General features: G+C 37.1%; 1 protein-coding gene across 1 annotated transcript in view; it reads left to right on the forward strand.

Annotated features, from left to right (window-relative positions):
• The window catches only part of slc25a46 (solute carrier family 25 member 46), a 38,785-nt gene extending 26,443 nt beyond the window's left edge, over positions 1-12,342 (forward strand). Inside the window, exons 6-8 of the mRNA XM_088629357.1 lie at positions 4,536-4,592; positions 5,086-5,143; positions 10,665-12,342. Coding sequence (XP_088485483.1) covers positions 4,536-4,592; positions 5,086-5,143; positions 10,665-11,240 — 691 coding nt within the window. The 3' untranslated portion in view covers positions 11,241-12,342. The remainder of the gene's footprint in view (positions 1-4,535; positions 4,593-5,085; positions 5,144-10,664) is intronic.
• The last annotated feature ends 666 nt before the right edge of the window (positions 12,343-13,008 follow it).

Genomic DNA, 13,008 nt, shown 5'->3' on the forward strand with positions numbered 1-13,008 from the left:
TAATCATTGTTCTTTTTGATTGATTTAGCACTTTTTCAGCTGGTTTAACAAGTGCTTCAAATGCCTTTTACATTAAACAGTGAAATATACTCAGCTAAACTTGAACATACATATCTTGTAGTCTTGAAAAAAAAACATAATGTAAACAGTAGTTTCCTGACAAGGAGAATATTTACAGTAATGTAAAAGTTTATTTCAGTAGACTAACAACTCTTCCTAAATTTGGAACAAATAAAGGTTTATTCCATGCTGAAAAAAGAAGAAAAGAAACACAATGTTTCAGCTGTGGAGCCTTCTTCAGGTTCACACCTTTTCTTGTTTCTTTGCAGCCTATGCATGCTGATGCGGCTACCTACTTCTTCCTAAATTTGACTGAGAGTTGTGGTGTTAATGTAATTTATTTTGTGTTAGCTGTATAAGATTTTAGTCGTTGATTATTATGCTAATGAAAGCTGTTACAAAAATAGTATTACCAATAAATCAGGATGCAGTTTTCATTTATGCATTTGTACTAAACTTATAGGGGTTATTTTCTAAACCTTAGAACTAGAAGGTTATTAAGTTTATTTGTCATGTCATGTCATGTCATGTCATGTCATGTCATTCGCCAAACCGCTTTATACCATTTGGCCCGGACACTAGGATAACTCCCTACTCTTATTGAGAAATGCCCAGAGGTCTTAAATGACCAATGAGAGTCAGGACCTCAGTTTAACATCTCATCCAAAAGACAGCCCCCACTGCAGTATAGTGTCCCCGCCACTATACCGGGGCTTTAGGACCCACACAGACCACAGGGTGGGCGCCCCCCACTGTTCCCACTAATACCACTTCCAGCAGCAACTATAGCTCCCCAGGATGTCTCCCATCCAGGTACTAACCAGGCTCAACCCTGCTTACCTTCAGTGGCTAGCCAGGTGAGAGCTGCAGGGTGATGTAGCTGCTGGCCCTAAGTTTATGTGGTTCCACATCATTTCATTGTCAGCAGTGTGTCAAATTGTAAAAGGTCATATATGGTTATCTAGTTTTAAAAAGGCTAGAACTTAAATTATATATATATTAAGCAGGCCTTCACTTTGTAACAAATGTAACTTGAATGTCCTTCTTCTGTTCCCATATAACTCCGTTGTGAATTCTTAATGGCGTGACTCATTATATCTTACACCATGAAAATTACTTTTCATTTTTATTTAACATGCGGGTAATTTGTTTCTATTGAACAATTTTTAGAACTGGTCAGAAGCTGCCTTTTTTCATCTCTGCTAAGTCATTTTATAATTTATTATAACACATATCTTACAAGCCTTACATTAAATAATAAAATATACTCAGCAGAACATGTACATAGTCTGCTGTAGTTATGTGGCAACCAGTAGCACAGGAAATATCGTGTGGGTGGAAAGAAGGATGAATTCAACTAAATATCCACAAATCCTAGAAGCTAATGTTCCAGAGTCAGTGAAACAATTGACGCTGAAAAGAGGTTAGATATTTCTGCGAGACACTGATTCAAAACATATCTCAAAATCAACCATTAAGTACTTGGAGGGAAAAAATCCAAAATCAAGAAAAGAAAAATTATTCGCTGGCTACTGGAAATGTTTGGATTTCTACCAATGGAGGTGTTACTAAGTATTGACTCAAGTTTACCCAAATTTTTGCATGTGTTATATTCACTGTTTTATTATTTTGCATATCTACAAAACTGTAAATCACAAGTTGCCAGAAGTACTGTATATGAAAAGCAAGACTGAAGAATAAGATGGAGCCTTTTTGGTGGATGCTGTTGGTGACCGCATAATAGTTAATAGTTTTCTTCTTTTCTCCATTTCAAATTCCAATTTTGCAGTACACCAAGTAAACACACAATAATTTAATGTTCATTTCCAATACCATTTACCAAAAATATACCATTCCAATACCAAAAAAGGCGGGGGCAGGGCGGTGGCCCTGTGGCTATGTATCTGCGCTTGTGGCTGGAAAGTTGCCTGTTCAAATCCCGTGGCTGGCAGAGGAATCCTACTCCGTTGGGCCCCTGAGCAAGGCCCTTAACCCCAGCTGCTCCAGGGGCGCTGTGCAATGCCTGACCCTGCGCACTGATTCCAAGCTTCTCTCCCTGTCTGTGTGTCTCATGGAGAGCAAGTTGGGGTAGGCGAAAAGATGAATTCCTAATAAGAGAAATTGTATGTGGCTAATAAAGTGATCTTATCTTATTTGTATCCAAGCACCCAGTTTCATCCAGCCATTTCAGCTTGGTACTTTGTTCTATTCACCCTTCATCATTTTTGGAATCCTTCTTCCTCAGTGTGTATGTTCCAGTATTTGCTGAACCTTGTCTGGATGTTGAGTTATCCATTATTTAAACCTGTGGATGTCTTGCATGCATTTTACTTCTAGGACTGTGAATGATTCTCTTTTCTGTAATTCTTCCAGTAAGGTAATATCTAGTTTATAGTGACTAGTACTGTACACTTTTCAGGTGTATTGTGACTCGATACTAAAGAGGAGCAGCTAAGTACTGTATTTAGATGAGAGATATCTAAGGAAAATTGGGTGTCGAACAACATCGTTGTTCAGAAGAGACATTTAAATGAGCTCCACACTACAGTTCTTCATGGCACCTGTTGAAAGAGTAGTCTCATATGTTGAGGAAGTTCAAGTCTGGGCTTTCTCAACTCACCCTGCATACATTTTCTATCTAGTTAATGTGGTGACTTTCTTATTTCTTTTTTCACTATGCAATTAGCCATCATGATGGCTGTCATGATTTTCCCATGGTTCGGTGGTAGAAAATGCAAACTGCATCTAAGCTATAAAACACTGATTCATCTGCACTGGTGTTGTCAACAATATATGTTTTCAAGCCCTGTTGAATCTATATTCCTTTCACTACAGTTTTGTATACTTGGTGGCATATTCCAACACTAGAAAGTGAAACAATAGGTTCATAACCCCAAAATATTAATTATTGGAATACAGTCATATTTAGCTATGAGTTTGCAGCAATAACAGAACCAGAAAAAGGTTCTGAGTGTAAAATAATTTATTAATTATTGACTAATTACAGTGGGTATAGAAATTCACCACCCCCTTTAAAATGTTAACCTATGTTGCCCTAAAGCCAAAAAAGAAGACAAATAAAATCAGGCTTTTTCCAGTTTTATTTACAGATTGTATCTTGCAACATCCAAGTGAAAAAAGAAATGCAAATTTCAGAAAAACCATCAAAATAAAAAAGTAGAATAAGTGGGTAGGATAAGAGAACATCCCTCTGAGTTAATCCGTGCTGGAAGCACCTTTTGCTTGATTTACAGCCTTGAGTCTGTTTGGATACATCTCAACCAACTTTGCACACCTAGAGAAAGGAATATTTACCCATTTCTTCATTACAGAATTGTTTAAGCTCAGTCAAACTATGTGGTGACTAGTGATGCATGGATTGACTCACACCCTTTTTAAACCTTTTTAGCAAAACATAAACAAGACGTGATGTGGCTTTTTTTTAAGGATTGGCTTTTTTCTTGCCACCCTCCCATACAGGCCAGATTTGTGGAACACTTGTGATATTGTTGTCACATGCACACAATGACAAGTCTTTGCCATAAAGGCCTGTAGCTCATTCAAAGTTGCCTTTGGCCTCTTGGTAGCCTCTCTGATCAGTCTCTTTCTTGCTCGGTCATCCAGTCTGGAGGGACGGCCGGATCTAGGCAAGGTCTGGGTGGTGCCATACGCCTTCCACTGCTTAATTGTGGTCTTGACTGTGCTCCATGGGATACTTTAAGCCTTTTTTTTAAAAAACCTTTTATACCCATCTCCTGACTTGTGCCTTTCCACAACTTTATCTAGAAGTTCTTTTTAAAGCACCTTTCTGCCCATAATGGATTCTTTGCTTTGACATGCACTTCGAAGCAGAGGAATCCTCTAGAAACAGCTGCTTTTATTCTGAACTATTCAAAATCACCACAGTTGATCACAGGTGGGAGCCAATTAGTTTGTTGTGTGATCTGTAAGGTGCTTGGTTATACCTGAGCAAGTTTACAAATGCAATTGTAAGGGGGGTGTTCACTTATTCAAATAAGGTATTTTACTGTTGTAATATTAATTAATTTTCAGAATGTGTTAGAATTTTATTTTCACTTGGCTAATGTTGGTTACTGTGTACAAATAAAACTGGAACAAGCCTTATTTAATTTGTTTTTATTTTCAGAGTTTTGAAATTTTGAAAAGGGGTGGTGATTTTCTATCCCCACTGTATATATTAGGAACAGGTAAAGGTTTATTCCATGCTGAAAAGAGAAGAACATTTTGGCTGTGGAGCCTTCTTCGGTTGTGTGGTTACCTGTTCATTTGCAGCCTACGCATGCTGATGCGGCTACCTATGTGAACTAATTATATATTTGTCATGTGGACAAATACTTGTCAGAGATTAAAGTTCTATATATATATAAATATAAATATATTCTTAAATATAACGGTGAACCAAGTTATATTTCAAAGCATCTCGTTTGTGATTTTTATTTCTGTTCTGTCTTCAGGGAACTGTCTCACAAATGGAATCCAAAACAAATTTGGGGACACCTAATGCTTAAAAGGTAATCTCTAAGATGTTTTTTTGTCAAAGAAATGGAATGACTTATTGGTAGAAGCAGATGTTAACAAAGAAAAGTTACTCAAAAATCCCATTGTTTCTTTTGTGGACAAATATGAAATGCAAGAATGGTACTTATGATTATGCTCTTGGTATGGTTTCTCGCTTGTTATACATTCTGGATCAAATAATGAAATTATAGCTGCAAAATATTTAAGAATTGGGGCTACTTTGTTATTAAATAACTTTGGGCTGTAATTAGCTTCTGTGCAAGGTTATCAACTGAAATGTGATTTTTAAACTGACAGTAAATAATAGTAAACATTTTCAGCATATTGATTATTAACAGTTTTTCTTAATTGAGTGACTTACTGGAAAAGCTAAAACTAAAATAGAAAACTGAACATAAACTCTCACAGATGTGGTATCTAAATATGAGATTATAATGCTGATATATGTATCACTGAAACAATATTGTTGTGGCTTATCTTTCACAGTTTCACATATGTGCTTGCTATGCCATTTTACTCTGCAAGCCTAATTGAGACTGTCCAGGTAAGTACCTCTTTAATGTACCATCCAAAATCTCTTTAAAGATTCTTTGCAATGTGTTTAGAAATGAGTTGTTCCACTACTTAGTGTAAAGTGGGAATTCCAAACAAATAGAAATGTAAAGAACGTAATATCATGACTAAGCCCAAAGTGTTAGGTTTTGATTTTTTTATAGCAGAAATTATTTCCACATACTGCTCAGGGTTAGTTATTATTAGGTTTCTAAAACAACTGCCAACCCAACCTAACACGTCCGGACAAGCTTTTTACTCTCCAGGACCTAGAAACAGAGCCAAGACCTGAATGCTAAAGACATGATTGTAAAGACAGTAACTCCCAGGTCACAGCTATTCAGTTAAAGAAATCCAAACTCTAGTCACAGTTCATTCAATCTCTGCTCATAACTCAAAAAGACAAAAACAAGATAGGAAGCCATTATTGGACATTCAGTTCTTAGGAGTATTGCAAATTGTGATAGTTGTCAGGACTACATGTCAAAGTAGAATTAGAAAGTGAATTTCATTCAGTGGTTTGCAAATCATAATCCTCATCTTTAAAAGATGTTGCATGATCCTAAACCTTCTTTTTTTGTTACATTGATAACATGGTTTAAACCCTGCTTTCTAGATTCCTGATTGTCCTTTCCTGAACAGTAGTCATGCAATTATGCACAATGATTACCACACAAATAATTAAGTGATTAATAGAAAAGCCATTTTAAAATTAGCACTTGAAAATCCTCTACAATTAATCACACTTACTGTATCTGTGGTTAGAGAAAATAATACTGATTCCAAACTCTACTAGAAAAAGCACTGGAGTATAGGAGATTAGTTACAACTATAACTAATGTGCTTAAGGAAACGATAGCTTCACTTTAACCTGTTAACATGTGTGTGGGGGGGGTGGGGGGGTGGGATTGGGATTTTGTGAATCTTTGAAAGAGCTCCCAATACCCAAGAAGCACAATGGTCCCTAGACGCAGGTGGAACTCATTGCTAATTGATTTAATTACTTAAAAAGTCACAAAGGGCCAGACAAAAAGATGTTGCGTTCTTGCAGTTATTAACCTTTTTCCCAGTGCAAACCCCAAGCACTCCGTTTGGCATCTTTCTCGCTGACACTGAACAGGATGAGCCACTTTTAATCACTTGACAGGTGTGTTCAAAGTATTGAAAAAAGTTACATCCTTTCAGTCCATGAAGAAATCCTTTGAAGAAATTTGAGTTTTTATGATGTTCAAAGCGTAGGAGGAAAAATCAAGTTAAACAGTTATCTAGCATTTGAAATTAAAATGAAACTTTGTCATCTCAGCAAAACAGATGTACATACTGTGCCAAATGTACACACCTGTTATGCCAGATTCTCCAAAAAGCCAATGCAGGCAATGACCTAATTGCTGTTGTCATGACTGAGGATACTAGCATAAACGACACTGTCCTGATAAAACAAACTCCAAAACTTTGAAAAGCAGTTGGATAGAAAAAATAACTTAGTCGTATTCTGAACAATCTTGTCTTGACAAAGGACAGCAGTTGTACTGTATATGTTAACCTGTAAACAACAGATAGATAAAGCTTTGATGTACTGAAGAAGATATCGCATTTCTTGGCTACTTGAGACCTTATGATGGGAAAGGCTGTCAAGCCCCAAAATCAAAAACATTTGAACTAAAATGTTAAATATTACAAACTACTGTAACTTTGGGGGAGAATTCAAAGCAAACATGCTAGGAAAATTCGAGGGGAGTAGTGTCAATAAGAGGAATCAAGGGAAAACTAAAACATCAGCGCACCAGGTAATGCAATGCTTATACCTAAATATCAGCACAATTTGGAACAAAATGTGAGAGATAGTAGTTGGTGTTAGTATAAGTAAATGATTACGATGGACTTTGAATCATTGAAACTTCAGAAGACGTTCAGAACTCCAGAAGAAGTTGGAGTTTTTGATTTACCTTGCATAGGCTGTAAAAAGACATCATCTAAGACAGGGGTGGGGAACCTTTTTTCTGCCAAGGGCCATTTGGATATTTATAACATCATTCGCGGGCCATACAAAATTATCAATTTAAAAATTAGCCTGCTATATTTGGTCAAACATTTAATTAACTCACCCCTAATGTGATGGCTGGAACTGCCTCTCTTTGGTGAGGTGTGTGATGTTAGCTGGTATTGATGATGTTGCTATTCGCAACTGCTTTTCCAGGTTTCTGTCGGTCAGTCTGGAGCCCAGTCGATCAAACAGCCACTTGCTATCATTGAGTTCCCTGACAGGTTTTCCCTTCACCTCCATGAACTGCTTGACTTCACCCCACAGTTCGTAAAACACAGTGTGTTAACACTTTCGCAACGTGTACACTCCCAGCCTGCCTGGCACTGACTGCCCTCTGAGTCACCGCAATACAGGCAGACGGGCCGCGGGCAGCCGGCGAGAAGCATGCGTGTCTGTCTCGTCATGTACTCGTATGTGTCCTGTCTATCCCGTAATGGACGTTCCTTGCTTGTCCCTCAAAATTAACGTTATTATTATGATTCACTTAATATACATTTATGTTGCTATGAAAAAAGCTCCTAGATTTATTTAATTTCAAGTACCGCCTGCGTAGGGCTGGGCGATATGGCCAAAAACATTATCACGATTTAAAATTTCATATCAGTTGATATCGATAATTATCACGATAAATTTCAAATCATTATTTCTTTCAAGTTTAAAGGCAGATTTTTTTCTCCTGAGTGAAAGTTGAAGAAACCAGACAGTTAATTGGTGAATTAAACAACTATTTATTTTAAGAACACATCACTTCCCAAAAAGCAGAAACATTAAACAAATCTGTTAGCTGCCCGGTCTGCAACACGCATGCGCACTCGCGCAGTATTTAGTGCGCATGCTCGTATCATGCGTAAAGCATGAACATTTATCGAACTTTTGTTAAAATTATATTGTGGAAAATTATATCGCGATAATTATCGTTATCGAATTATCACCAGGCTCTACGCCTGCGGTTGCCTTGGCAGGGCCTGACCAAATGATTCCGGACGTTCCCCACCCCTGATCTAAGACAAGACATGTAAGACATCAATGACAGAAACTGAAATTGAAGAGACAGCTGATAAACTGAGTAAGAAATTAGAGCAAATGCTGGAAGGAATTCAGTTTTGATTTAGTATCTGATGCAAGAGTGAGGAAACTGGAGGTGAGAGAACCTTTCAGAAACTGTGATCATATTACTGCTCTGAATTATACTTTTAAAAGGTGTAGGTGACCCCCAAGACCAAGGTTTACATCTCATGGAAAGCAAACTGTCAAGGAATGAGTTTGTCCAAAGTACAGTGGGATAGAATTAGTAGAGAATATATGGAACCGTTGAAAGGTATTCTATTTGAACCACAGAACAGATTCATACTATGAGTAACTCAGAGTCAAGAAAGCAGTGCCTCAAATGATTAAATCAATCAAGGCAAATATAAGGAGATAGATAACATTTAAAAAATGTGTTAAAAAAAGAATATGATCTGCTTATATATAAAATAATTCCAATATAATATATATAATATTTTTACAGAAAATAAATATTAGACCTGAGAAAATAATATTGCAGAGGTGGTAACAAACAGACGTATTTTCCAAATTACAGCAACAAAATAACAGGAGAGGATGTACAGTGTCTGTGAGATAATAATTGCTCATCTTTAGACAATGAAAAGGAAATGGCAAAAGTATTAAATTAATTTAAATCGGGTATTTACCAAGAAAGAAATCAATGACATATCTTGGGCTGCCAATATACAACATTCAATATTGAATAGTATCAGCATTAGAAGAGCAGATCTGTTAGAAGTACTAGAAGCTTGTGATGAAGCCTGATGCTAGAAGTTATACTAGTTTTACTTAATTTAACAAGAAATGTTATCCATTGACCATTAACAAAACTCATCCAGTGGTCACTCGAGAGGTAAAACCCATTTAGTGGAAGATTGCTAAAGTGACCCATCCAAAAGGTGCCAAAACTGAATCTAGAAATTACAGACCATGGATTGACCAGTAAGTACAGCACTTTCATTTAAAGAAAAAATGATCACACTGATCTCTCTGCCTGCGTTCTCAATGTAGGGTTTCTTAATTTGTATAGCAGAAAGACATCAGAAACTAAAATCATCCTGAAACTTGGTTCATACCTTCCTCCTTGTCTCAATGACAGGCATGTTTTCTTCTAATTTTCTCTATTTATTTGTAGGTTTCGTTTCACGCCTCTCCTCAGCTCTCTCGACCTCACACCTCTTGATTGGCCACTCTGCCTCACCACTGCTCCCACCTCCTCCTCTATCCTGACCTTTGTTTTCCCATGCTATATTATCTTTGCTGACTGCCCTATCTTTCTTTCACCTGAAGAAGGCTCCACAGTCGAAATGTTGTGTTTTCTTTCTTCTCTTTTCAGCATGGAATAAACGTATTACTTATTCCATTACTGTTCAATACATCATTTACACTACATACAGTATATTTATCTTCAGTATTCAACAATTATGAATTGTTGGACATATTGTTGGACACTTTATTCAACAACTAGAGAAAATGTTTATGCAGAAACACACATCAGTAAACTGCGTGACTTCAATGCAAATTCACTAGGCTCTGGGATTAGTAATTAGCATCACTTGTGAAGTTGTGCCTGATGGATTGATGAGGAAACACCAGCTGTAATGTTAAGTTTAAAGCCCGTCTTGTTTGCTAATTAGACATGTACATAAAGGTTTGCAATTTAAATTACATCGTGATTTTTTAGAATATGGTTTGCAGCTGTATAAATCGCATTACAAAACATATTCCTATTATGTAATCATCCCAGAAATGAGTTTCCTATGTAGAAAACTATGTAGAGATATGTAGAGTAATGTATGACCCTGAAAGATTAAATAAACTGAATCTTTTTAGTCTAGAGCGGAGAACATAGTGAAGAGATCAGATTCAGAATCCTCAAAGGTTTTGACAAAGTCAATCTATAGGTTTTGTCTAAAACAACAGTGGAACACAAACCCCAATAGAAACTACAAAGAAGAGCATTTAAAGTAAGAGAACAGCTGGCAAGCCATGATGTATCAAAGCTGATATCATACTTTAATTCACGAAAAAAGGCTGAAGTCCTTGGATCTCTGATTTGCTAACAGCCCAACCAAGTAAGATGAATGGATCCCTGTAGATTTTTAACCTTTTTAAATGTTACCTTTTTTTTTCCTGATTTGAGCTGTTTTCTGGCAGAAGACTAAGTTACTGTACATGTATTTAACAGTTTTTTGTGAGTGTTTTTCCTTTGTTATGCTTTCAAATTCAGGAGCTAAATTTTCTTAAAATGTTCAGTAGCTTGTTGTCTGAAACCAGCAAGCTTTACAAACTCTAATCTGTGCACACTGCTACGGATTTCGCTATTTTTATTTAGTTATACTTCCCAGGAATGTAAAAGAAATTTAAAATGCAGTTGTGTGGTTAAAAGCTTCAAGCTCAAGAAGTGTGTTGTCATTGGCAGAGTGAAATAATCCGGGACAACCCTGGAATCCTGGACTGCGTCAAAGAAGGCGTGGGCCGGGTGATCGGATTGGGAGTGCCCCACAGCAAGCGACTCCTCCCTCTCTGGACGCTGGTCTTTCCCACCGTCCTGCATGGAGTCCTTCATTATATCATCAGCGCGACGATTCAGAAGCTGGTACTGTTTCTCTTGCGTAAAAGGAGCTCACCACGACGGGCAACAGATGGGTCTGAGACCGTACAGACCATGCTGGATGCTTACTTCCCAGAACTAATTGCAAGCTTTGCAGCCAATCTCTGTGCAGACATCTTGCTGTTTCCACTGGAGACTGTGCTGCACCGCCTTCACATCCAGGGGACACGCACCATCATTGATAACACAGACCTTGGCTTTGAGGTCCTCCCCATTAACACACAGTATGAAGGAATGAGAGACTGCATTAACATCATCAAGCGAGAAGAGGGAGTACTAGGGTTTTATAAAGGCTTTGGGTCGATCATTGTGCAGTACTCGTTGCACGCTGCTGTTCTGCAGATTACAAAAATTATTTACTCCATGTTGTTGCAAAATGCCTGAAAACAGAAGTGTACTCCTTCACTTATTGTACATTGGTCCTTTTGTAAAACTACTGATTTGTTTTGGGCTGTGTGAAATAAGTACTTGTTATGGACACATTTCATCTACTAATATCCTCAGAGGTTTACTGGAAAATATACTTGTTTTCTCCAGGAGCATTCGCTTCATGGTTCAAATCATGAACATTTGTTTTTTAAATTATTTTCCAAATTAAATATTTATGTTTATAATCTTAAGTGAACTGGCATTTTCATTCATCTTCTACCATTTATAAGTCTTGATATTTATTGAAATCCCCTTATCAAGTATATTTAATTTGCAAATGAACAATTTAACAACTACGGCTAACAGTTATGAAATAAGTAGTACTGATTTTTGGCAAAGTTATTCTTCAGTCTTTTACATTTTCTAATGTTCACATTTTTCCCCCCACACAAATGTCTTAGACTAAATCATGTGAACATTCTGGGTGTCTTTTCCACATACCATAAAACGTACTTGGAAAAAGGTTTTATGATATGAGAGTTCCTAATGTGCCAATCATCTCTCTCACCCCTGTTAGCACATAATTATGGTATACTCTTTTTGATGTTCAAATCTGCGAATTCTGAAAATCTACAATAGTGAAGAGCATAGCTTCTGTCTCCTATAATGTGTTTGCACTTCGGGCCCTAATAAAGTGGTACTTGTGGTATTGGTATAAGTTTTATTTTTTGCATCAATGTAAATTCATTGTAAATGTTTCTATAATATGAACATTGATATAGCACTGACTGAACAAATGCACACTTTTCCAGTTGGATTAATGAAGTTCAGGGATTTTAATTAACATACAATGTTATGTCCCCCTTTTACTGCTGCTTTAGTGTTTGTTGTTCGTGCTGCTTTATGCTTAAATGATGTACAGCTCTGTGTTTATATTATTTGTGAACTCTTCCTCAAATAAATTTCTGCAAATATTTTCTGAGATTTTTTTTATATTTTGCTGGTGCGACATACTGTATCTGTTGTGTCGTAGTTCCATTAGTGCCATACTCTCAGTATAAGTGAAATCAATCCTACTTTGTTTTGCAGTATATTAATAAAAACAAATAATATCTTAGTATGGAGCATTTATTTATTTCCAAGGGCATATAGGCACTGAAAGATTGAAATATTTTGTCTGAGTAGATTGCATAAGGAATAAATTGATAACTCTACCAGTTATATCAAGCATGGCGTGTGTAACAGATCTAAGACATAGGTCAGATGTGACCAAATGAAACAGAATAGCTTGATTACACTATAATCCTTCAAGAACTGTGTAGATGTTATGTTAAAATGGATTGCCGAATTTTAGATTTTAGATTTGAATCAGAATATTTTTCACAGGTATGCTTGGGATTAATCTAAAACTCACAACTGGCAAACCACTGACGCTAAGGAGGTGTGAGCCTTGGCAGTACCTGGATGGGAGACCTCCTGGGAAAAACAGTTTGCTGCTGGAAGAAATGTTAGTGGGGCCAGCAGGGGGTGCTCACCTTGCGGTCTGTGTGGGTCCTAATGCCCCAGTATAGTGACGGGGACACTGCACTGTAAAAAGGTGTCATCCTTTGGATGAGATGAAAAACTAAGGTGGTCAATAATATACTCAGGACGAAAAGAGTAGGGGTGTAACCCAGGCATCCTGGCCAAATTTCCCATTCGCCCTTACCAATCATGGCCTCCTAATAATCCCCATCTATGAATCTGCTTCATTACTCTGTTCTCCTCCCCACTGATAGCTGAT

The sequence above is a fragment of the Lepisosteus platostomus genome, chromosome 4 (assembly GCF_059453375.1).
Source record: "Lepisosteus platostomus isolate fLepPlt1 chromosome 4, fLepPlt1.hap1, whole genome shotgun sequence".
Taxonomy (NCBI): Eukaryota; Metazoa; Chordata; class Actinopteri; order Semionotiformes; family Lepisosteidae; genus Lepisosteus; species Lepisosteus platostomus.